The sequence below is a fragment of the Lepisosteus oculatus genome, chromosome 16 (assembly GCF_040954835.1).
Source record: "Lepisosteus oculatus isolate fLepOcu1 chromosome 16, fLepOcu1.hap2, whole genome shotgun sequence".
Lineage (NCBI taxonomy): Eukaryota > Metazoa > Chordata > Actinopteri > Semionotiformes > Lepisosteidae > Lepisosteus > Lepisosteus oculatus.
In genome coordinates, this window is record NC_090711.1 from 15457912 (window position 1) to 15484542 (window position 26631).

The following is a 26631-nucleotide window of genomic DNA, read 5'->3' on the forward strand; positions in this document are numbered from 1 at the left end:
ATTATGGTTAAATTATATCGTGTTTGTGTATCCAAAAGGAATATTGGTTTCCTTAATGCAACGGTTCTTGTGTCTTGTCTCAACAGATCACCTAGTGTCAGATTGAATCAAAACACATAATTGTTCAACCTAATGTACAGTAAGTCAACTTACTGTGTCTAGTTTCTGTGCTTTGAGAGCTATTGTAGAGGAAGTATGACAGACACCATCCTGTTTTGCAAAGAGAGACTGAATTAAGGTTTTATAAAAAGGGTATTGTAAAAAGCTAGGTGGTAAATAAATAAAGGAGGTTAAAATTCAAACCTCCTTTGAATTTCTGTTCTGTTCTGCAAGCAAATTACAACAGTTATCATTTACACACCTCCCTACTGTCAGGAAAAACTAAGCAATAATGTTTATGGGTACATGATTTCTGTGCTCCCTGGCACAGTGAGGTAATATAGTAATACTATATTAACAATTTAAAAGACATGTATTTATTTACAATAATTTACAAACACAATATGTGTATTACTGTTATGTGCAGATTTTTATGAAGACTACCTTTTACAACCTAAGGAAAGAAACTTCAACCCTGCAACTGCCACATAAATACCAAGTAGGAAATAGGATGGAGCTGGGAGCTTGCTTCTTAGAATAAAAGCCCTACGCAGGACTAAATCACTCCCTAAATGGGTGTTATACAAATGGGAACCTCTCTCCCTATTACATATAGTGGCTCACTAAATCCGAAAGAGATTTCTTTAGCCTGCTGGACACTATAGATAGGAAACTATTTTTATCGTTCCACTGCTATACATCGACAGTCCTTTTGCTAAATCCTATATTTCTGTTCTGGGTGGTGGTAAGGGAGCAGCCCTCTTGTGGTTTTGTTCTTCTCTGCCTTCTGTCTTTTTATTGCTCTCCTCCATATCTCTATGTTCCTGCCTTGAACTTATAAACTTATGTTCCAGTTTTCCACTGTACCTTCCCAAAGAGGACTGCCTTTCTAACCCCACTAAGGTCAGTGTTAAATTGTTAGTAGTAAATTGTTTGGCTACAAGACTTTTTGGCCATTGCCACTGCCTAGTGTGACAAGATAAGATGAGCAGCTGAGCTAACACTCCAAAGAATTCCCATTGTTCCATTCCCATTGACCTGAAAATATTGGGTACTGTGAGATGACGTTAAACCTTTTGATAGTCCAGTCACATGTAATAGTAAAAGTATGTGTCCATACTGTATATAAATATTTGAGTAGTAGGTATTGAAATGGGTTTAAAATTTGTAATTCCTACCAGACCAAAAGTTTTCCTTTATCCCCTACTGGTGCAGTTAAACTGTCAACTCAAAACAAAATATATTAAATAACTTTAAGGATTGGTGCAGGAATACTGAAACACAGGCTTCATGTTAATCAGAAAATAAACATTTTCACCATTTTCAACAATCATCACATGGGTGACACCATATCACTTGTCAACTCCATAAAGAATGTGAAATTAACAACCAATGATGTGATATCAAAAGGAGTATTTACTTTTTAATTATAAAGCCAGTGTTTTTGTTCCTTTTCAATAAAAAGAGATGTCTGTCTGATTTCTTTGTGGCTTGATGGAGTCCTCCCTCCATATTTGTATTTTATATTATGTTTATTTTATATATTTTTATTGTTCTGGCGATATGCTCCTCTATATATCTTTTCCCAGGGATCTTGTCTTCCTCAACTCAGACCAGTGACAGAAGTGTAGTGGCGGCTGTTTTCCTTTCTTCCTCTGGTTCTCATGAGCAGCTCCAGGATTCCAAATTCCTGGATACAATGACCCATTGAGGAGCCATGGCTCTGCTGGATCTGATCCAGGCCCTTGCATGTTATCCTTTGCAAACAGGACATTTGGATCCTGCGATAACCACCCTGCCCACTTCCCACACACAGACACTCGGCCTCTTCCTGACACACAGACACACACACCACACACTCCCTCCTCTCCTATCTGCCCCAGAAGGCTGCCACCTGCTCTCCCAAGCATGCTGCACAGCTGCTGAGCTACAATAACAAATTAACACCCACTAACTCAGCCTATTACCCACTGTGTGTGACGGAGTAAAACCGATCTCTGCTGTCTCTGCGCTGACTCCCAGATCAGGTCGAGCCAACTGAGAACAGCCCATCACTCACTCTTGACACCTTGGGAGCTGTCGCTTAAGGTAGCTTTGCATATTCATCCCCATTCATTACACCAAACAGGGCAGGAGGCGTGGGGGGTGGTCAGTGCAGAACCTTGTCAGTTGTTTCAACACAGTCACTGCTGCCTCCCCCTGAATACAGACCCTCAAGCAAACTATGAAAGGAGCAAAAACAGCATCAGCTTTCAATAAAGCTCACAAACACACATGAGAATGTGAGAAGGCGAACACAAGCCCGTTTCCATGCAGCACTGGACCTCTTCTTCTTCTTCGCATTTTCCCATTTATGTGGGGTCTGCTTGTTTGCACCAATTTTTCCACTTTGTACGGTCTGTGGCGTCTCGGCAGGTGACTTTTGCGAGGCACATGTCGCCTTTCAGCCGATCCATGCAGAACTGGACCTTTGAAGCATTTTGACAGTGCTCATCTCATGAGTAATGTAAAGAAATGAAGGGGAGGTCCTCTGCACAAAAAGTCCAATGTCAATAAAATATAATTGCCACAGCATAACATTTCTTTACAGTCTAAGTAGGCATGGTAGAACTAAGCAAAATAAAAAGTTAAAGACTTAAAGACTTGCTTTGTTTTCCCCAGGAAATACCAGGGCTTTTGTGACACAACGGTAATATATACAGAATATTAAAATAATTTTCTCATTCTGTACCCTGATGGACGTCAGAGAACACAGGGTAGACGTGCAGAACGATACGCTAACATCTGTGTAAAATCAATGGGTAGTCCAGAGTGTGAAGTGGCCTACCAATGTGCAGACTCCAGTATCTGTCCAGCTGTGGCTAGTCTTGTAGTCAGGTTGTAGTGATTGATGGCAACTTGACTGCACGATGCTACAGTGATCAAATCCTAGGGGTCATCTTCTGCCCGTTCTGTGGGCTCATCCTGATGTGACAACATAACAGCAGGATAATACAAGTCATCTCATCCAGGTGGATGCTGCACATTGGTGGTGGTGGAGGGCAGTCCCCATTACCTGTAAAGCGCTTTGAGTGGAGTGTCCAGAAAAACGCTATATAAGTGTAAGCAATTATTATTATTATTATTATTATTATTATTATTATTATTATTATTATTATTATCTAACTGCTTCTGTAACAACAGCATTCTTGCAAGAAGGGAATATGACAATCATGTCAGGGACACCTTACTTGCCAAACATGAGCCCAAGTAAACATTTGTGGGATAAGATGGGATGACATGTGGAATCTAGGGATCAGAGATAAGAGATAAGGACAGGCTTGTCAAGGGCTCTACAGAAGAATCCAACAAGACAGCATCTGGGGCCTGGTGCAAAGCTTGCATTGCAGATGTGTAGCTTGTATTGCTTCCAGCAGTGGCCACACACATGCTACTAGCTTTTGACTTTCACAGCTGACCCCCTGTTGATCAATTTTGAGGACAAATGTTAATTTGCATTCTAAAGGTACCTGTTCAATACAATGTCAGTACACCTAGTATTCATAAGTCTTTCCTTATACAAGAAGTTTCTTATTTCCCCCCTCAATTTATAGCACTGAGTAACTAGTTTTACAGTAAAAGCCATTTTTTATTTTAAAAAGTAATTTAAATTATGAAACAATGACAGTGGCGTGGTGTCTTGCGATTCTGACTCTTGGGTTTGATTCTCAACTGGAGTCCAGAATCCACCTGTATGGAGTCTGCATATCTACACTGTGTTTGTGTGGGTGCTCCGGGTGCTCCAATTTCCCTCCACCTTCCACAGACATACTGACTAGGTTCATTAGTGTCTTTTAATCATTCTTGCATGTGCACCTAGTAATACAGTAGCACTCCTGCCTTATGCCTTATGCCTCCAAGGCTTTTCTCAGGCTAAAAGGTTTTCTGTAATTAATGATGCAACCACAACATTCATCACTACAACTTGTGATAGTGTGCATCCATTTACTTTCCAACAGGTTACTCATGATTATACCTTTGGAACACCAATGTCATTGTTTAATATATCTCCCCGAAGAATGCATTTTTAAAACACAAGTACTCACATCAAGGTATTAATTAGAGCTTTGTGAAATCAAGTTGAACAAAAATGCTTTTTATGAAACATCATAGTGGCCACAGCCTGACAAAGGTAGGGCTGTTTGTCCTTTCAAATGAGAATAGTTGGAAATAGCTGCCTACAATTATGATACATGAGGCTCTCATAGAGTAGTGGTTCCTATTAAGGCATTCTCCTCTGGTTTGGAGAGGTCGTACCTAAAAGTGCATATAAAGTATATGTAAGGAAGGTATCTTGTTACTAATTAATCAATGGAAATGGCTATGGGACCCTTTGGAATAAAACATGCTGCATTAAGTCATGTAGCTATTGTTATTATAGCATAAACTACTGTTCAAATGCCGTACAAATTTACTGTTGCAATAGTAAATAACACTATACCTAGTGTTGTCCATTAATTTTACATATGTGATGTTTTTTTCATATAATTCAAAGATGAATTATACCAAAGCAATTCCTATGTTACCCCTTGTGAGCACAATCAGTTCTTTTCCAGGATTAAGTCTCTTGATACTGGATGCATTTCGGAAACTGCTCTAATTAAGTCTCCTTTGCTGTGCTAGCTGGTAACTGGACACATAGCATTTTAGGATTCAAAGATCTGGTTACTATGAAGTCAGTGTGGGAGTGTTACATCAGGGAACAGCAGGATTACCACTGAACTGGACCTGTACTCAATGATGAATTGTCAGACTATCTTAAAAGTTATGCTAACAACTGACACCTCCAAGCCTTCAAAGCATTAGTTATTCCACAGTATGCTGCATAACTCAACTACTAACATTTTTTCCACTGGTTTCAGATCAACACTCTTGTGCAGGTAGTTGCAGGGGTTCTGCTGCTAATATCTCCTTCTCAGAGTGGGCTTTCTACCACAGCAGTTGCCTTGTTCACTAACCGGGGAGGGGGGGAGAACAGGAGGGGGTGAGCAGCAATTTCCCTGAGTTAAAGGCATTTGCAAGTGTGGGGAGAGAGAGAGAGGTACAGACAGACAGAAAAGGGAATAATACATGAGCAGATGGGAACTGAAGGCACTGTTTAATGGTATAACCTCCTCCCTCACTGAAGACGGCCAGAGGAAGTGCCCTCAAAGCATCTGGGCATTAGAAAGGGAGGGGTGATTGGATGCATGTCAGGGTCAAAGGTAGAGAGCAGGAGCCAGCCTGTGCTGCTTACTCAGACACCCCCCCCTGAACCATCCCTCCAACTGCCTTGACCCCAGAGACTTAGGCACAGAGAATAGACCACTTTCCATCTGACCAGGAAACAGGTGGGGATGGCCAACAGTCATGCCTAGGCCACATGTTGCCCAGTCTGAGCCAGGCTGAGCCCAGGCAGGCTGTTCTGGAGAAGGCTGCCTCTCAGACACAGGGCCCATATGGCAGCTCAGAGGGCTCTCTGAAGCTCTGGGGGAGTTTCAAATTAATCACCAGACCATCCCAACTGTCCACTGTCTTCAGGGAGCATATATATGTGTGTGGATATGGATGTATCTCGCAAGGGAAGTAATCAAAATCCCCTTCTTTTTTCCTCTCTAATTAATTCCTAAATCTTTTCATACTATTATGCTTTATCCAGATGGAAAACATTTCAGTTTTTTTAAGCCACCTGCCATATTTGCAATGCAATGATCTTGAATGGCAAAACAGAGATAGACAAAGGCTCTGAAATTTAGATTTAATTTAAACAGCAGGAAATGATAGCTCCAATGGTTACTAATTTATTTTTCTAGTTAGTAAATTATTGTGTTTCAGAAGACAACTCTGAGAGAATACAATGTGAAACATACCAAAGAACAAATAATTCCAGTTAAAAGAAAAGTCAGAATGAGAGATACACCTAAAATGTTATATTATTAGTGATGCTAATCTGTCCACCTACAAGTAATTTATTAGTATAATTACTGTTGTAACTGATTTATACACGTGTTTTCAATGGAGGTAAAGATTTTATTTCCAGTTTATTCGTTTACAAAAAAGGAATTATTTACAAGTTGTATAAAACATAAATTAAATACTGTTTGCAGAGGTTATCAGTCTAACTTCTTAAGAACAACTTAATAATAACTCTTTTGTCGTATTATGAAAAATGTGCTCAATTAGCTATTAGGTTTAGTCGGTGTCTTCTGTTTGTTGCTGATCATAACTTTCTTTTTCATTTTCTTTGAAAATGTATTTCATATCTTTGTATAGGACTGAATTGTAAATCAGCGTAACAATAGCGACACCTCCTGATTTTTTTATGGAGAACCAGTCTATTGGTTCTGTCAAACAAACGAACTGCCCTGTAACTGAACAGGTGAGACCACTATGGTCGTGCTTTTCTTCAATTTAAAATCCACGTAAATTAATTTATGTTTTTAGTTAATGAGGGAAAAATTATGAAATTATATAGGGTTTTTTGTAATTATAACAGGAAAACAGTTCGTAGCAGTGCCAAACTTCAGTTTCTCGGGTAAAACAAGACCAAATGAATTAAACGGGTGCCATGGTGATGAACCCAGAAAAATGTTAAAAACAGAAAATTCCTAACTAAACCACGAATACTAAACCAATCCAGAATTGACAAACAATTCTACTACTCTATTCTTTGTTTGGTATGACCGAATAATGAAGTTTCCATGAAAGGCTGAAAACAGCAAGAAACAGAAAAACAAGTTTCTTATTTTGATAAGCGACGACACCTGAAGACTCCAAAGTGTATTTAAAACATTTTAATTCCAACAAGACAAGAACAACCCAATATATTTGTCACCGAATCAAAAATTTAATTTAACAATAACAGCATCTCACTGAACTGATTCAGACACATCAGTGTGATTCATAATTCTTCACACCCATTGTTAAAACATGTCCCATCAAGAGTTGTTACCACCTGATCACACAGTATTGCGAAAGCTGTTTTGTTGACGCTGAAACCAAAATAAATTTTCATTACATATATCAAATATAAAACGAAAATATATATCGCAGGCAGGACTCTTCGTAAATGTAAAAGTAATAAAATAAAAGCATGTTGTTCCTTGTTCTATAACCAATAACAATAACAACGATAGAAACGGTGATCATGAAGCACTGTCTGTTGTGACGGCATTTTTTAAAAGTGTGATTACATTGCGATACTGAAATACTTCCACGAGGGGGAAATAGATATTCAAAGAGCTATCGCAAAATGCATTCAACCCTCCTTATAATTTACTCCTTCAACGTGAAACATTCGCCGAGGCGGACAGTCCTGGTCCTGGTCCTGGATGGTTTTCTAGGTCTCCTCAAAGCTGCACTCAAACTAGAGCTGGGAGAAGCTGTTAAATTGATTAATTCAGCAATGAATTGATCGAGGTAGTTAAGAGCTGAATTGTAACGAAAACCAGCAGATACACCACCCCTCCAGGCTGTCTAACTTTGAATTGCTGGGATGTACTGTTTGATAAATTGTATGTAACATGAACTGACATGTTGCAAGAAGTAATTGCACTTTATTAGACATTATTCACAAAATCTTTATGGATTCTCTTTGGTATCGAAATAGAGTGTATTACAACAGCAGTTCTTTTATTAATTTAGTTTTGATTAGTTTGATTGTATTGGTATGTTCATCTGTTCACTTCAGTCAGGAATGTCCAGAGGTGATCGTTTAGAGATACAGGGTGTTGATGTTTTCACAAATGACCTACTTATGTGGTAAAATAAAATGTTTCATGTTCTTACAAGTGTATGAGAAAGTTCATAAGGGCCGAGTTGTCAGTTGAACCCATTGTCCCCAGTCACTTTACATGTGAGCGGGATTTCAAGAGTTCTCTGAAACTGAAATAAATTAACATCTGAATTGAGAAGTAAACCCTTAGTAAATTGATATTGCTGCTTGATTGCTGCCCTTGGCCTGACAATAAAATAATTTTACATGCAATAAAAATAATAAAAAAACAACCAGAATATTTTAAAGATTTTATTTAAATCTTATTTGCAGACACTGTTACTAACAAGATGCCATTTACACTGTCTTTATACTTTTGTTTTCATTTGCACAGTATGTTGAATACATAAGTAATCAGATGTGTACTGTTCCTTTTACGGATGAACGTTTCAGTAGCCAGTGCAAATTAGGATTCCACTTTAAACAAGAAACTTACAGCTTTTAAAAAAAAGGATACTTACTGGAGTACTGGATACTTATTTATGTTCATATTGTATTGTTTTTGTCCCCTGTGGTAATTAAGCAGCCGTTTCTCTTCAGTAAAGATTAAGTGCTCAGTCCAAACAACAATTTAATTCAGGTTCATTGTGGTGCCAGTTGGTAATGCTTGGTAATGATGACTGACAAAACCTTCTGGATTGGCTTGCCATGACCAAAGCTGGCTACCCCTTAGCTATTCTACTGTATGTAAATGTACTCTGTTTCCAAAAGAGACTGTCCACTTCATTTTCAGCAGACAGTGCGCCTCCTGTTGAAAGATGATATACAACCTGTCAGGCTCATCCTATAAAGAGAGAAAGGAAATCCTAGCGACTAAGTATTCCATATATGGTCCAGGCGTTCCTGCTATTTCACCTGCTGTCTAGTGCCAGATGCACTTCAATGCTCCTTTAGGTTTTGCACTACTGACTCCTGCTATGGTCTGTCCTTCACTCCTGTCTTCCCCACACAGGACGTTCTCCCCCGAGTGTTCAGTCCTCAGGAATCTGCAGCTCCTTGGCTTGCCTGGCATTTTGCATGGCCTTTCAGACCGCCCAAGCTGACACCCCCAGTTACAGGGCACTGCGATAGCTCCAGAAGTGCTTGTAGGTCAAGGGGTCAACCTCCTGCAGGTAGAGGCACATTGGCCACAGGGTCAGGTAACTCTTTATCATGATTTGCTTTGTGTTTCTGCTGACGCTCACAGCACTGCATGAAATGGCTAACGTCGGTTTGCAAGGTTCTGCAGGCCACACAGCGATTCAGCGACTTTCTGTTGCCCAAACCTAGCTGCCTTTTGACAGAAGAATGCCAAGACAATGTTACCTGTATGGATGACAGCAAGCCTTTACCACCTGTTTCACATTTTGCTAGTTGACCTTAAGTAACTTGAAGCCACCACACAACTGGAAAAACTCTGCCCAATGGACTGATGTCTGACCTATTTGTGGAGGGGAACTTAAGCCATCCCACCTAAAGATATTTATGGCAGTAAAGATAATGTAAATGTCAAAATCGATGTTAATTAAAATCCCTTCTAATGAAACACTAACAAGCTCAGTATATAGACACTGCTAAATTAGTAGCTGCAGAGATAACAACTACAAACACTTTATAACATAAATATTCATAATGGCTCCACTCCTCTCATGCTAAAAAATATATTTCTGGAGCCACCCCTGGTTTTTAGATATGGCCTTCATGAGCACAGTATTATATTTATGTACCTTTACATGCAGCAGCTGAGATGATTCGTTTTCAGTCAGTAGCACAAGTGTAAAACTCTCATTTCGAGCTTAAGTACTGAACAAGTGGTAAATTAATTACTGCTTAATTTCAGAGTGCTTTGTAAAATGGGAATGAGCGACTTTGGTAAATGATCTGACTGGCCTTGAGCACAATTTTCTCTCTCCAGAGCAACACATCCACGTGATAGTGAAAAAGATCACAGACACAGACGATAAATGTGTGCATTATGAAAGTTGTTTCACAGATATTTTTATATTGTAAATTAATATGCTTACAGTATGTAGTACAATTCATGAAAAATAAGTTCATATAATGTTCTGCAATTATTTTCCATTGGAGTGGGAACAGTGCATACGTAGGGCATTTTGCTGCCTTTTCTCTTCTTTTGTTAGGTCTGTTAATACTGCTACTGCTACTACTACTACTGCTACTGATAATAATAATAATAATAATAATAATAATAATAATAATAATAACAATAATAATAATAATAATAATAATAATAATAATAATAATAATAATAATAATAATAATAATTGCACTACAATCCTTGGAATCTCACTTCGAGAAGCCATCTTCAGAGAAAAAAACAGTAATCAGTTTTATTCGGCCATTAAACATCTCTGAACTTTTTCTAAAAGCGCCTACTTCACTGGATTGTCACTATTATCAAAGCAACTTCTAATGCGTAAAGCAGAAAAAGAGCTAAGCGCCGCGATTGCAAGAGACGGAGAGGGGAGGGTCCGTGGTGTTCCTCTCTCTTGGCATCTCCGATCATCACCCCCCACCCCCATCTCTGTACAGGACTGCCAACCCCGTACAGAGTGGAGTTATTCCAGGAATGTGTTGAACATGGCTGCCGGGATGAAGGCGCAGAAAACTGGACTGTTGGAGCTCCGAACCTCCGTGGATCGCTGGATCCGTGTGCTCGCCTGTCTCACGGAGGAAAGCCTGACGGTGAGTCCGGGAGAAGCTACCGTTGAGCCTGTGAACCCCAGCCTGAGCCCAAATCCCCTGGGAGCAGTGAACGGAGATTCAACCAGCGTCGGGTCGAGCTCTCCAGTCCCCGAGTCGATCACCAACGTCAAACGCACGGTGCGAGTCACCAAGCAGGATGTTGGGGGTCTGGGAATCAGCATTAAAGGTAAAAAAACAGAATTTGCTCACACTTTCATTGCTTTGTAACTTAAGACATAAAAGTTTACTTGAAGTTAAACTTCTTTCATTGAAGTTTGTTTTCAAGTCGACAGCTCTTGACAGCCTTCGTTGTGTACATGTAGTTACATGTACAAACTAAATTATGATTATCATTAATCTCCCGAATAAGACAACTGGACGTATGTGTGATATCACATTATCGACTGTTATCAGGTGAAATTCCTTGGGCTCAAGTGAGTGTTGTTTTTCCGACAAATATACAGAACGAAGAAGAAAACCTCGGTCAAAATGTTTGCCCTTCATAACTGCATTTTGTAAGATGACTGGCATTGCATTTGTTGGGCTGTTGAACACGTGAAACAAGTGTTCTGTGACAGCAGTTTCCATTGCTGAAGTTGTTCAGGAGAATATCCCAGTTTAGGAAAACAGGCAACATTAGTTCTAAAACGGCGTGTGAATTGTACAGTACAGCGGATTACTTTGTGCCTTAACTTGTGATTAACATTGCTATAGTTTTACTGCTTAAATATTGTATACAGTTCAGGGAAGATCCTGAAGAGAAACAGTCTGATAATTATTTTACTAAGTGATGATTTAAGCGAGAATTGTAACGTATCGGTTATGACAAATTCATTAAAACAATTGTTTCTCTTAACTCATGTTTTCCTCGCGTGGAACAGAATGTTAGGATTTAATATTCAAATGATCTCAAAACTGCAAATCGAGCCATTCTCCAGATTAAGTGGTCAAAAATTAAGTTTAAAAATTGGTGAATGGAGTACTGAACAGTGAGTTTAAGACCAGTAAAGACGGCATTGTGGCAGGACAGGGCTGACCACTCTATGCGTAAGATAGCATCGAGTAGCCTTCTACTGACAGCAAACATTATAATTTATAATTAGGTTGTAAATATTTTAAGAAAGATTTGCCACAGTATCACAGTTCTATTATTTGATAATGATTGGTCACTTCTTATTGTGTCTGAATCAAAAAGGTACAGAGTTAAAAATAAACTCAGCTATGTGTCCTTTTAACTATGTGGGAAGAAATGAACAGCTTGATTTCAAACATAAAACTAGAAGTAGAAGTGCCACAATACAGTTTTAAATTAAATATAAGAGCATAAAAACATTTCAGCCTTTACAATTACCCATTTGGTAGTTATTAGCTACTTGATCTGTGAATTTCATCCACCTATTTCCTGAGAAGAAACAAGTGTATTGGCTTCCACAACATGGCTGGCAAGCTTGTTCCATACTCCCACAACTCTTTATGAAAAGAAGCGACTCTTGCCCTGAGTGGAGGAAATCACCCATATAATTCTTGGAAGACGCCAAGGTATCATCTTAGACAATGTGGCTGGTAGCTTGTTACTCCCACAAACCTATAGTATCTTTAATGTAATGATCTCCTAAAACACATCACACAACTATTAAAAGTTATTTTTGTTTAGAGAATGTGAAGTGAATTCTTGGCGGGACTGAAAAAATGTGACAAGCTGTTGAAAGAAATCTACACAGGCTGTAACCTTTCGGAATAGAAAGCTAAGTAGAATCACTGGATCTTAGGATAGTGTGAATTTTGTTTTCAGTAGTTGTTGTTTGCATGTGGAGGGGGGAAATTAGTTTGGAAACAGTACTTTTAAAGATTTCAGGTACTTGTTTGATTACTTTTCCCTTCTTATTAACTTTGTTTTCACTGATACGGGGTTTTACTGTCTGGTCCATCATCATTTGTTTCACAAATAGTTTTAGTTATATAGTAAGACAAGTCAAGTCAGATCAGTGATGAGAGGACAGACCGGCAAATCCTTAAACAGTTTGCAGAAGAATTTAGGAAGCTAAACAGACACTTTGGTTGTATAATCTCTTTAACTTTTCTGGTACAAAATTCAGTACCAACTTCAAAACTCTTATAATTTGTGGACGAATAAACACAGATAAATAAAATTGCAAGTTCTTTTGCAACAAAGTTCAGTACAAATCCTTGACATTTAAAAAAAGCAAAGAGGTGATGAAGTAATAATCCATCTATTTTCTAATCTTTTTTCCAATATAGAGACAGGGGGAGCTGGAGCCTACCCCAACAAGCAACAGGCACAAGGCAGGATACACCCTGGATGGGATGCTAGTCTAGCACAGGACACCACAGACACAAACACAGATACAAACACACACTCATTCCATGGTCAAACCTTCTAGGAGACAGTTAATCTATCAGTACTCTTTTGACTGCTGTAGGAATCCTGTTTCAGGACATACAAACTCCACACAGATAGCATGCCAGGAATTAAACCCAGGCACCCAGAGGTGGTAATCCCTGCCCATCATGCCACCCCTTAAAGTAGTAGTAGTACTACTACTACTACTACTACTAGTAGTGGTACTTGTAATAATAATAATTTTCATTAATGAAGATTCCAAAGTTCTTCACGTAAAAGTGCGGACCTAATTAATCCATTGTGGAAAGTTTTAGATTGCACAGCTCAAAGAAGAATTTAGCCAGGACTGTGGGATTAGCTTCCTTAATCTTTCAATAGTGCCTATGGATCCTTAATGATAAGGTCTTCTTTGAAGGACAGCACAGCATCCCAGTACAAGTCAAAGCCATGCAAGCAAGGCTCGTATTCTTCATTTTAAAAATACATTCAGTTTGCAGTTATTCCCTGTAGTCTTATTTTACTTTTCTGAATATGCAAGATTACTGCAAGATCTCATTTCTGGAGCACTGCTTTCTTTTCCCCTTGAAGTTAAAATATAATAGTTTGCTCAGGTGACTGATTTGCTTTGAGGTTTAATCAACAGAATGAGGCTATCTAGCAAAGAAGAAGCACAGGACAATGAAAGCAATGATCTTACAGCGAGATTAATTCCTATTCCTGCTTTTAATGGCCTACCATGTCTGCTGCACAGTGTGGCACATCTCTGGGCACTGTAGTGCGGTAAAGTAAATAAGGTATAAGGCCATTGAAAAACAGTATCATAGAATTATAGAGAATCGTAATAGTTGTTAACCAGATGATTAGATATCTCTGAATTATATATAGACTACTTTGTTACCTTGAGTAGAAAATCAATTAAGTTTACTTTCCCAATTCATTTTTAATTAACCATTCTGCATTGTGAACAGTTCTGTTTTTTGCCCTGCAGTAGGCTAAGTTTGCTTGTTGTTGATTGAACAAATATGATATGCTTATTAATAGTAGAGTTATAAATAAGATACAGTGGATAAGGGATACTCATCTATTCAAACAGTGACTAGGGGCTGATTGGGACTGATAAGAAGAGTAGGTGATCAAGGAGGGAGTGTTGAGCTCTCAGCAGAAATACAGCGAGACTGTGAAAGCTGTTGGATATAGGAACAATTCCAACTTGTTTCATGCTCAGAACAATCCAGAGGCTGTGGATACAAGCGCAATGGAAAACTGATACAATTATGTAAAATTAGTATGATTCATATACTCCACCCAAAACCAGTATGAGTATGTCCCAGCTGTCCACATCTGCTAAGACCTGCAGTAGTGTTAGTGCAGCACTTCACACTCCTAAGCCAAGAGCTTTGTCTCATTATTGTCTAAAGAATGGGAAGCAGTGTGTGTTTAGATCAAGTATGTTAACCTTTGACTCACCTCATGACTTTCATTAAGAAACTTTGCATCTATCCAAATGGGTACAGTTGGAAAGCATAAATCATGCACTGCATTTAACATACTAACAAGCGTTTTCTTTCCTGCAATCATCAAGAAAATGCAGTTATGTGAAATAGATCGTCAAAGGTTCTGTTTATCTGAAGGCAGGTGATTCTGATGGTTCTAGGAAGAATGTTTGGACCTTTGCAGGTCAGTTTGCATGTCCACTGACTTGTTGCACAGACTCCAGTTCAGTCATACTGGTACAGTAGCTCCCACATATCCTGATGATAGCATAACAATCTTGCGTTCATCTCACACCTTGGCCGGAAATGTACGTCCGCCTACGGCAGGTGATGGAAATCTTCTTCAAACTACAGTATGTTACCGTATTCAACTACGCCTCTGTGAAAAGAGACAAATTTCCCTCATGGATTGCTTGGTAAATGGCATCAGATGATCTGAGAGTTTCAACAATAAATGATCTAAACTACAAACACTAATTAGTGCAATAAAGCTATTGCTTTATTGGAAACCTATTTATTGGAGACTGGATTGGAAATGTTTTTTATTTTATTTTATAAGTTTATTACCTTAATTAAAAAAAAACATTTCCAATCCAGTCTGGTACCAGTCTAATGGCTGTAAGGGAATATTGTTTTAGATTAAATAAACAAAAACTATAAAAATTTGAAAGCACTTGGTGGAGGGATTAGATTATTTTTTCTGAACATAGCATTTCTTCTTAAAAACAAGAAAAACAATAATTTCTTAACAGTACATTTATATGAATTAATATTATTCATTAATATGAATTGTAAAAATACTGTATATGTAATCGTAATTGTGTTTTTCCTTCAAAGTGACTTTAGCTGAGAAACAAAAAGTTCTTTTGAACAGAAAAACACTTTTTCATCAAGTTGGAAAAATTGGGAAGCTTGCCTATTATACCCTGTCCCAAGATTTGACAAGTGTTGACTGAGCACTTTTCAGAAAGAAAAAAAGCGGACCTTAATGTAGATAATGACATTATATCATGAAAAAATATTGGTATGGGCAGCTTTCCAGTTTTTATACATCTAGCTCTTTCGCTGATGACAGAAGGATCCTCATTTGGAATTATTTTTCTTATTATATGCCAGGTTCTGTACCACTTTAGTCTGGGAAACAGCTGTTCCCTTATACAAGAATAAAAAGTCTATGGTGCAAGGGAGTTCCAAAGGAAAGTGAATCTGCAATAGGAACATGGTAAAACAGTTAGAACTGTGAAATTACCACACACATTCACAATGGTGCACTTTGGTCAAGACTGTTTCACCTGTAGGGACTGGTGAAAAGCCAGGGATGTGCAGAATGAGAGACGCATCTGTGAGGTCTCGAGTGACCGCAGATAGAACTCAGCCAGCTGACGTGATGGTGTGAACCGTCTGGCTGGCCCTGTGTGGCTGTTGACATGTGCCTTCTATAGCACAGGCTGCACTGGCCAGAGATGAAAGCAGCTAATAGGAGCAGATTGGGCTGGTTGTGTTTATTTTAGTGAGTGCTCTCTGGCATAGAATATGGCATCTTGCTTTGGTGCCAGCTGCGTTGTACCAAGCATCAGGCCTGGGCTGAAAGAGAGAGGAAGACAGAGGTTGCACGACTACAGAGCTGTGATAGTAATGGAAGCACCTCTTGTTCTTAAAACCAAATCTAAAATGGTGAGATTATTTTTGTGACAGAAAGATCAGTAGGATGTGCTTGTTTGAAAGAGCAGGTACACATTGCATTCTGAGATTTGTTTTAAGATGGAACTGGAAAATGTAAAAGAAAAGCAACTCGCCGTGAATTAAATGTGTACTAGATTTGCCAGATAAGAAAAATTCTAATGCTAATATTTTTATGGTGTAATGCAATGAAGTTCATGCTGCCTCATTTAATCTACAGGAAATTAGACAGAGTCTTGCAAAATTGTTCAAAGCTTTCCTATGGTGTCCCATTTTCTGAAATTATTAAATGATGCCTATGCAGTTTTTTAAACTTATTCAATCCTGAATGCACAAGCTGTAGACTTCTAAGGGCAAAATAAACTAAATTTTTGGGTAGATCTCTACCTATTTTGTACACTGTGTTATGACTGCAAGCTTTAAAAAAACAACAGAATGTGAAAACAGTGTTGAACTGGATACCTGTGCAAATATTACACTTTGGTACTTAAAAAGTCCCTGGAGGAAAAAAAAGAAAATACACCTTTAAATGAACGGATACAGGAAAGAGCAAAAAAAATTGGCGTTTTCCCTCTTAGTTACTAGTAGCTAATTATTGCAAGGTTCTCGACATGTTTCAGCTTGTTTTAGACATCCACCACCTTTTGTGCAAAGAGATTCACCCTATTCTCAGTTTTAAAAGAAATTCCTTTTCATTACCTTTCTTTTTGTGTCATTATTGATCCTGAAATAGTTCAATTCATTTTTTTAAGCCCTGTTTCATCATGTAAAATACATCCCAGATACTGGCTATTTTATTCAAGTTCCAGATACAAAAGCAATAAAGTAGCTTCTCAGCCCAACTTTTCTGGGTTCCTCCTGATGATAATTACAAAGAGTAATATCTTTCACAGAAGAAGGTGTTTAGCTGCATGTGAAGTCAAAGTTTTCCCTCTCACTTCAGTGCCATCCTGCAGATTGCCAGAGAGATTTGGTCTATTAGCCCATCTTGATGGATCTAAATTATAAACTCTCAAATGCCCCAGAAAGCAGGTGTTAGAATGCTGTCAGCATTGTTAGGTATGAGTCTCATATTTGATTATTTTGCAAGAACACAGATGGAAAACTCCTCTCTCCCTAGTAAATTAATTAGTTGGACAATTTGTCCCCAGTTTCTGTACAGGGAAAGATTGGCTCATTGTTTTTTTTGCACTAGTGCTTGTTAGCATCATTCTACCATAAGGAGGAACACTACATTTTTAAACTATAATGATCAGGTTGGACACTGTAAAATTTGACAGTGGTTAGATCTGAACAGAATATGCAAATATATACAAAGTGGAATTTACTGACTACATAAGTATTCTATACTTTGGCTGCAATTACTGCTTTCAGTATTTCTTGATAGGTACCCAACAGCTTTCACATTATGGTGGTGTAATTTCATCCATTTTCACTAGCAATATTTCTCCAGGTTTAACAAGTTCATTGGGGATAGTTTATGGACTGCAATTGTCAATCCTCACCATATCTTTTCTATTGGATTCACATCATTCAGGGTGACTGGGTCACTCAAATACATTTACTTTTGTCTCGGTAGAGCACTCCATTCTAGCTTTGACTTTGTGCTTCAGGTCTCCGTTCTGCTGACATTTTCAGGGATAAGTAACTGTCTCCTGATCTGATCCTCTCTAACTATTTATCCCTGACTTATTTCGACTTTTGAGTTCTTGGTCTTCATGACCAATTTTTCTTATCACTATGTGAGCAGTGGCTTGAAATTCATTACATGTATCTATCTCAGGAAAATGTACATTAAATCTTTATTGTCTGATTTTTCAGAAATTTGTTTTGCATCAAAGCTGCTGTGTTCTACTTACCCAGAAACCCACAAAACATACAAACAGTACAAATAAATGTTACATTAAAAATAAATATAATATTACATAACAGACATCATCCCATACCTATTCATTTCACACCACTCCTACTGGAATCAGCACAACTACACCAAACCCTGTAAATTGACTCCCCCCACAATTACACAAATACCATTTTTCATACCATGTGGCCAGTTGAGATGTGCCACTACTCAGATGTACTAAGTGCCAGTACTAAATGGTGTGCAAAGGCTTGTGAACATGAAAAATGTCTGGAATTAAAAGGATCAATAAATGAATAAGCAAACAATTTCATGGTTACTCATCAGAGTAAATTTGACTAGGTTTCCCATGATTAAAAAGGGGGAAAAAGATAAAATCTAAAATGTAAAAAAAAGGCATTATGAAAAAAAAATAGTTTAAGAAAAACTGCTTATATCTATTAAATGACTGTAAAAGAAATTTCTTTCCTCAATGCTTTTATATTTACATCTAGTGAAAAAGCAATAAAGTTGCTGCATAATTCCAGAAGCCTCACATGGGTGACCTGGTGCTGGATTCTTGTCTTTTTCAGGAGGGAAGGAGAACAAAATGCCCATCCTGATCTCTAAGATTTTCAAGGGTCTGGCCGCTGACCAGACGGAGGCGCTGTACGTGGGGGATGCCATCCTCTCTGTGAATGGCTATGACTTGAGAGAGGCCACACACGATGAAGCCGTCCAGGCTCTGAAGAAGACAGGCAAGGAGGTCATTCTGGAAGGTAAGTGTGGATCCCAGTATCAGCCTGTCGTCAGCTGTTTAAAAACCTTGAAGTATTAAGTATGCATACATTTTCCCATACAAAGGGTATTGCCTTGATTATACTAGGAGAGAATGAATTTATTGTGTTTAAGCCTAATGTCAAAGGCCTCTAGGTACATTTAGAAAAAAAGAACAGAACTGTTACAAACAAGATGTCATTTGGACGTCTGTTTAGTTTGTTTGTTAGTAGCTAATTTATCTAAGGATCTCATTCAACTAAGGTTGCTGCTGGAAGAGGTGTTAGTGGGGCCGCAGGGGGGCGCTCACCCTGGGGTCCATGTGGGTCCTAATGCCCCAGTATAGTGACAGGGACACTGTACTGTAAACAGGCGCCGTCCTTCGGATGAGACGTAAAACCGAGGTCCTGACTCTCTGTGGTAATTAAAAATCCCAGGGCGTTTCTTGAAAAGAGTATGGGTGTAACCCCGGGTGTAAATGTCCTGGCCACATTTCCCATTGGCCCTTACCAATCATGGCCTCCTAATAATCCCCATCTACGAATTGGCTTCATTACTTTGCTCTCCTCCCCACTGATAACTGATGTGTGGTGAGCGTTCTGGTGCTCTATGGCTGCCGTCACATTATCCAGGTGGAGCTGCACATTGGTGGTGGTGGAGGGGAGTCCCCATTACCTGTAAAGCGCTTTGAGTGGAGTGTCCAGAAAAGCGCTATAAAAGTGTAAGCAATTATTATTATTATTATTATTATTATTATTCTGTGTCTTGAGAGACTTCAGCAGCATTACAGTTTGTTCAATATTCCCACAAGAGCCTTTTTGTAAAGATGTGTCTCCTGTTCTTAGAAGTTCTCTGTTCTCTGCACTTTACCATAAATTACCTTGAGACCACTGGTTTGTGTTTCAATCTTGCTTCTGAAGTAAATTGGTTTGACCTTGTTTTTGTTTTTGAGGATTTTAAATACTCAAATCAGGTTGCCTTGTACTTTTCTGTTTCAAGAGTAAAAAGTTTTAGCTCTAAAAAGAATGTTTTGTCAGAAGAGAAAATTCCTTTGAATATATAAATATATCTGGGTTCTCTTCCTTAAAGTTTTGTAATAAACTTTACTAGTTTATTAGCTATTCTAGAATCTAGACATATAAATAGAATATAAATAAGGAAGGGATACCCGAGTTTAAGTATTTATCCCCTAACTCTACCCTGTGTTTCCTATCCATTACCAATTCTGCATTACCTTGCAGGAAATTGTAAATGTATTACCTTGTATGTCTACTGCATGCAATTTGAGAATTAATATTTTATGAGGACCTTTAATTAAAGCTATGTTGTACACTCATAGTATTACTGCAGTTGCTTGTCAGAAGAACTCTAAAAAGTTAGATAAACAAGGTCTGCCTTTTCTAAATTCACATTTTTGATCCCTTAGAATACTACTCCTTTTCAGATGATCCTCTACATCAGTTATGATTGTTGTTTTTTTCATTAAATATAAGTCACACTTTATGGTCTATAATTACTTATAATTAATTATCATCCTTCTTATGGATGAACGCTACAATTTTTTAGTTCGTGGGTACTTCCCTTGTCTTGAAAGACAGTTGGGAGATTTATGTCAATTGCTTCTAAATAGCATCTCTTGTTCCCTTGAGTGCAATTGGTAAGACACCATCAGAACCTTGAAATCTGTTTGTTTTAAGCGCTTTTTGTACCTGTAATGCTTCTGCCTCTTCTATTTTAATATATTTTAATATGAACCTTTGTCTTTACTCAGAAAAGGGAACAGAAGGAAAATGTTGGTAAACATAATAGTTGTTTAATACATCAGCCTTTTTACTGTCATTATTGAAAAGTTTCCCATTTTGGTTTGTGACTCTTTACTTTAGACTTTACTGTACTTTGTTGATTAAATTAAAAAGTATAGTAAATAATAATAACAATAATAATAAGAGTTCATTTGCTTCCATTGCAACATTATTTTTGCTTTCTTCACTTTTCTAACTCTTTTACCCTGTTTGTGCAGTTCATTTAATCCCTTTTCTTTAAGTTGGTCTTTTTATTTTTTTTAACATTTTGTAAAGTGCTTTCCTTCTCCTAATATTCTTCTTAATTGATTTATTTGGGCCCTTGTTTTCCTGATTTTGATTTAGTTACTAGTGGGATGGGAATATATTTAATCTGACATCCATTCTTTACTGATTCCATATCCATCCCATTCTACTGCTGTTAAACAATGCAAGGGTGAAGCATTTATATAATAGTGTAGGACAATAGTGTAGGACAAGAGGAAACACCAGCTTACAGTAGTGCTGATTGTAAGAAGTGTCTTTGAATTGATGTACCATGAAAGACTAAATTGCATGAAGTTAAATTCAGTTCCTATTTCATTATTTAAAAAAAAAAACATTGAATAAACATTTCATACACATAACTTTTTTTCTTTTCACAAAATGTTCTTTGGGCCTGATACCTTACTATTCATTAAGAAAGAAGCCTCATAGCCTCATAGCTGTATTTGAGAAAAGGCATGGCTGAGGTGGGGTAACATTTATTTGAGGTGTGCATCCTGAGCCCACAGAGATGTGTCTGAGGAAGAGGTTCAGATCACATGGGCCCTCTTACAATACTTTCAAATTTTATCCCACTCTTCCTTGCACAAAAATTCAAGCTCCTTCAAATTGCCAGGGGATCTCCTGTGCACAGCCCTCTTTAGGTTATTCCACAGGTTTTCTATGGGATTGAGGTCTGGGCTCTGACTGGGCCATTCCAAGACTTTGGTCTTCCTTTTCCGAAGCCATTCCTTGGTTGACTTGGATGTATGCTTTGGGTTGTTTTCATGTTGGAAGGTGAAATTCCTCTTTATCTTCAGCTTTCTGACAGAGGCCAGCAGGTTTTCTGACAAAATATCTTGATATTTGGAGCTAGTCATTATCCAATCTATCTTGACTAAAGCCCCTGTCCCTGCTGAAGAGAAGCAGCCCCAAAGCATGATGCTCCCACTACCATGCTTCACAGTAGGTATGGTGTTCTTTGGATGATGAGCTGTGTTGTCTTTGCGCCAAACATATCTTTTAGAATGAAGGCCAAAAAGTTCAACCTTTGTCTCATCAGACCATAAGACATTTTCCCACATGGTTTGGGGTGATTGAATGTATTTTTAATTTAGACGGGCTTAGATGTTCTTTTTTGTGAGAAATGTGTTCTGTCTTGCCACCCTACCCCATAGCCCTGACATGTGCAGAATACGGGAGATTGTGGATCAGTACCTGCCAGAAATTCCTGCAGCTTCTTTAATGTTGCTGTAGGCCTCTTGGTAGCCTCCCTGAAAAGTTTTCTCCTTATCCTGTCATCAACTTTGGTCTTCATGATCTTGGCAATGTCCCTGTGGTGCCACATTTTCTCCACTTATTGATGATAGTCTTCACAGTGCTCCATGGTACAACCAATGCCTTTGATATTCTTTTATAGTCCTCTCCTTACAGTACGTTTCAACAATAAGATCCAGTAGATGTTTTGTTAGCTCCTTGCGGACCATGGCTATCCCAATAGGATGCAACCACGAAAGTTTCAAGGAAATCCTACAGGAACAGCTGATTTTTATTTGGAGTTAATCAGAATCACTTTCATTGATGGCAGGTGTATGCTACTTACCTTTGGACATGATTTTGAAATTGATTGGTTAACTCTGAACACAGCTACATTCCCCATTATAAAAGGATGTGCAGATTTATGCATCCAGGGTGTTTTAGGTTTTTTAATTTCAATTATTTTTCCTAATAATTATCAATCTGTTTTTCTCTTGAATTTTGTTGGTTGCAGGGTCAAATTAAAGATGAAAAAATGTCTGACATGATTTATCTTGATTTCTGGCTTTACATCACAAAAACCTGCTATTTCAATAAGAGTGTGTAGACTTTTTATGTCCACTGTACCTGTCAGTATATCCCATTCCTTCAAACCCACATATGGACTTGGTTACTCTATTGAACCTATTCAAGAGGAGCAGTTTAACATAGTCACTACAAAGGAACACAATAAACGTATCTAAACACGTAAGAACCTGACCTGTGTTTAAGTGGTCCTTTTATTGCCTAGTTCTATTGTAATTGTATAAAAATATTTGTGTCACAAACCAAGCTATATATAAGTCTGCTTATTATTTATGTAGGTATTCCACTGTCTTCTGCTGCATGTAGTGCTGAGGAACTCAATAAGTGTGAAGAGGATTGCTGCTCTTCACTTTAGTTTACTTGAGTCAAACATCCTCAGGCTCTGCTTCAGACAGCTTGTAATGTGATACAATGCTTTGCTGTAGTACAACCAGGGTGGCATTTTGATAAAGCTTTCATTTTCACTGAGTATAACAGACACAGCTGTTTAACTAGAGCCTGCTGTTTAAGGTATACTTTGCTGTTTATATTATTTGTGCATTCCTTTAGAGAAGCAAAACCTTCAGAATAATGGCAAGATCAGATTTCGCAGCAGAGCATCCAAATAGCCTGTTTCCACTATACATACAGGTATGAGATCAGCATGGTCCATACAACCTAATGTAATACAAATACTCATCTTTCAGTGTTATGATTATGTCGCTTGTGATTGTATTGCTGAAGATGGTGGTTTGGAATTAGAAGATAAATATTTGAAAAATAATTTAATTTGTGCTTTTTTTAGCCTCTATCTTTAAGGAATGTATTTCTCTTATCCACATGCCCCCGTGCCCTACATTTTACAGTTGTAACATTTAGGATATATTATCTAACATATGCAACATATAACATAATCCCAGATTGAAGACTTCAGTGCTGTCCAATCTCACCATCTGGCCTGGTCGTCGGTATGTTTAAACATAATTAGTGGATGTCGCTGAGCTATTAAGTCCTATCCACCTGGCCTGTGTTGCTCTGAATGATCGCCTTTTGTGCTTGGAGGATAATGAGCCCGACCCACTTGTGGTTTCCTGAGCTGTGGGAATGCCAGAAAATTGATGTTTTTCTAGCAGCTGTTAAATGCCTTGGCCACTTCCCTTTCTTAGCAGTTTTAGTGCCAAGGACAAATTGCTTTCTTCTGAAAGGTGGGTGACAGTAGTTTTAGACATTAGGGATTAAATCAGAGCTGCTCATGTACCGCTCCACTCATTTGGAGAACCATCCTTCAGACAGCTTCTTAATTATTTAATTGAGAATCAATAGGAGTGATGCTACAGTTAAATTATAGATGCTGATTGGGTTCGTGGAGTGGAGTGTATTGGAAGAGCTACTTAACATGGGCAGTCTTGAAGGAAAAAAGGTTTTTCTTCCCAATGTACTTCATACTTACGGATGGCTTCAGAAGCCACATGTCTTGCTGCCTCTTTTGAGAGCTGGCTGGTATAAAGTGGTATCAATCTGATGCCCACAAAATCTGGTCTCCAACGTTTTTATCGCCTGTCTGAAAGCAAAACCCAGCAGTGGGCGTTGGAGTATATCAGTGCTTTTCTGGTCTTGTGGAATAGAGTTTCCTCTGTCAGTGTCAGAGCGAAGAGCAAAGCCTTTCATCTCAATTTATCATGGACTCCCATTGCCGTCATGTATAATACAGAAAGATAAGCCTGTCGTGTTTTCACAGAAGCTTTATTGTTAGACTGTGGTGGACCCTGCAGTTGGAACCAATTGCTGTGAGCACTTATATTATGCCTGTACCCCCATTGAAGTAAAGTGCAGTTACATGAAGTATATCCACACAGATGACTGACTTAATTCATATGAATAAAAAATATGAAAATATATTTTGAAAAGGTTGTAAAGCTAGACATTATCCCAGTGATATATCTTACTACACACTGCAGTATTCCCTTTAACCCATTAGGGACTTTTACTCATGACAAGTATAGAAAACTTTATAGATACTAAAAAAAGGAATTGAAAATTGCTTTTGCAGTATAAACTTCTTTGGATTTTTGGATCTATGCAAAGGATACCCTCAATAGCCTGAAATATTACCATTTGAGACTGAACTTTGGAAAAAAATGTTAACAAAAAACAAACATTGTACCATTGCAAAAACTTGTATGTTGAGTCAATTCACCATGTGATTTAAACTAAATGAATGATCTATGATGAATTTAATAAGTGATGTTTGTTGTTGCTGATAAATTAATGAACATCCCTAAGAAATATAGTATTTGTGTCTGCAAAGACACATTATAAATATAAATATATTGCAAATGTCCCTGGCATATATTTCACAAAAAAATGTTGTAAATGGGAAAAGCCAGATGTAGAAGAGAGTTTACTGTTTAGTCCAAAAACAGGTCAATGTCAATGTTGCCCCTGCCCAGACACAAAGTGGATGAGTTATACAGTCTCATGGCAGAACGCAAGAATGACCTTCTGTAGCGCTCCCTGTTGTACCGTTGTTGGATAAGCCTATTGATGAGTGTGCGCTTCATTCTCACAAACATGTCATAGAGGGGATGGGAGACATTGTCCATGATGGCCTCTAGTTTGGACACCATTCTCCTCTCAGCCATTACCTCCAGGGTGTCCAGGTCAGACCCAATGACAGAGATTGCTCTTCTGATGAGTTTGTTCAGCCTGTTTTAATATAATAGAATAAGATAAAATAAAATTAAAGTGGATTTTGTAGTATAGAATTAATCAAATGTTCCTTCACTGATACAATTGCTCAAGCTATGTCCTAGTCTGTTTTCTGAAGTGGACATTTCCCTTGAAATGCCTCTGTCAAGGATGTTTTAGGACTGTCAAATCCCCTCCTGCAATGTCACTGGCTTGGGAGACTGGCTTGTTTGGATAAGCAGGTCTGGTTGCAGAAACAACATGAGAACTCTAGATATAGATGTAAAACCAGGCTTTAAACTGCAACAGTGTCAATGAAAAATTTCCTGTACTTGTGACATAGGGAAGGTGTTTTATTATTTTGAGATGTATATAGATCAGTACACAAAATGAAATGGCACCAACTTCTTAGTCTATACTTAATGACTTTTACAGTGTTATATCATGGTAAAAGCAGAGCAAATTGTGAGGCATGTTGAAAACTAGCTGAAATGTTGAGAGAGTGGTCAAGTAGCCCATGTGAAACTATGGGAAAACAAAGGAAACCGATGATATAAGGATGATAACACCGAAGAGGAACTCAGGTAATGCCATGAAAATGTTAGTTAATTCAATATTCAGCATATGGAATTCAACATTCAGAAACATTGAACACATTCAGAAGTTTATTTGTACCAGGAAGTGCCTGTTTCCCTTCCCTTCTGAAATTATAGTGAGAGGACTGGCTCTACAGTAATGAAAATACCCTTAATGTTCTTATGTTTTCCTGTACTGACATTGTGTGTGACAACTCTAAACTTCCTTTATGTATTTTCTGTGGCCCACTAACAAAGTCCATTATCTGATGGAGTCAAAGAAACAAGCAAAAATGTTTTCCTACGAGGCTAGTTAAAAGGTTCAGCTAAGATCATGTTGAGAGTAGGGAACTGTGTGCTCATCTACAAACAAAAACCAAAAGACACTAGAGTTGAAACATGTTTTAAATAAAGGCTTCTGTATCCAGAATAAGATTTAGTTTTGCTGCAGTCCCTTGTTGTGCAGAGTTTAAATGCTCTTGAGCTGGGCTGTCCAATCCTGGTCCTGGAGGGCCAGTGTATCTGCAGGTTTTCTGTCTTTTATGAGAGTAACCAGCTGGCTTAGACCATCAGGAGACGCGTTGGAATGAAAAACTGCAGATAGTGTATACTAGCCCTAAATTCACTGGTGAATATATACTAATGGAAAAAAGAAACGCAACATTTTCTGATATGAGAATACTATAGTTATAGCTTATGTACTTTCACAAAATGTCAATTTGGTTTAAGCCCTCTGACCAGCAATACAGCTTGTGTAGTGAGGCATTGCAACTT

General features: G+C 38.1%; 1 protein-coding gene across 1 annotated transcript in view; it reads left to right on the forward strand.

Moving 5' to 3' along the window:
* The first annotated feature begins 10399 nt into the window (after positions 1–10399).
* snta1 (syntrophin, alpha 1) overlaps positions 10400–26631 on the forward strand; it is a 46908-nt gene continuing 30676 nt past the window's right edge. Inside the window, exons 1-2 of the mRNA XM_006639389.3 lie at positions 10400–10763; positions 18545–18730. Coding sequence (XP_006639452.1) covers positions 10472–10763; positions 18545–18730 — 478 coding nt within the window. The 5' untranslated portion in view covers positions 10400–10471. The remainder of the gene's footprint in view (positions 10764–18544; positions 18731–26631) is intronic.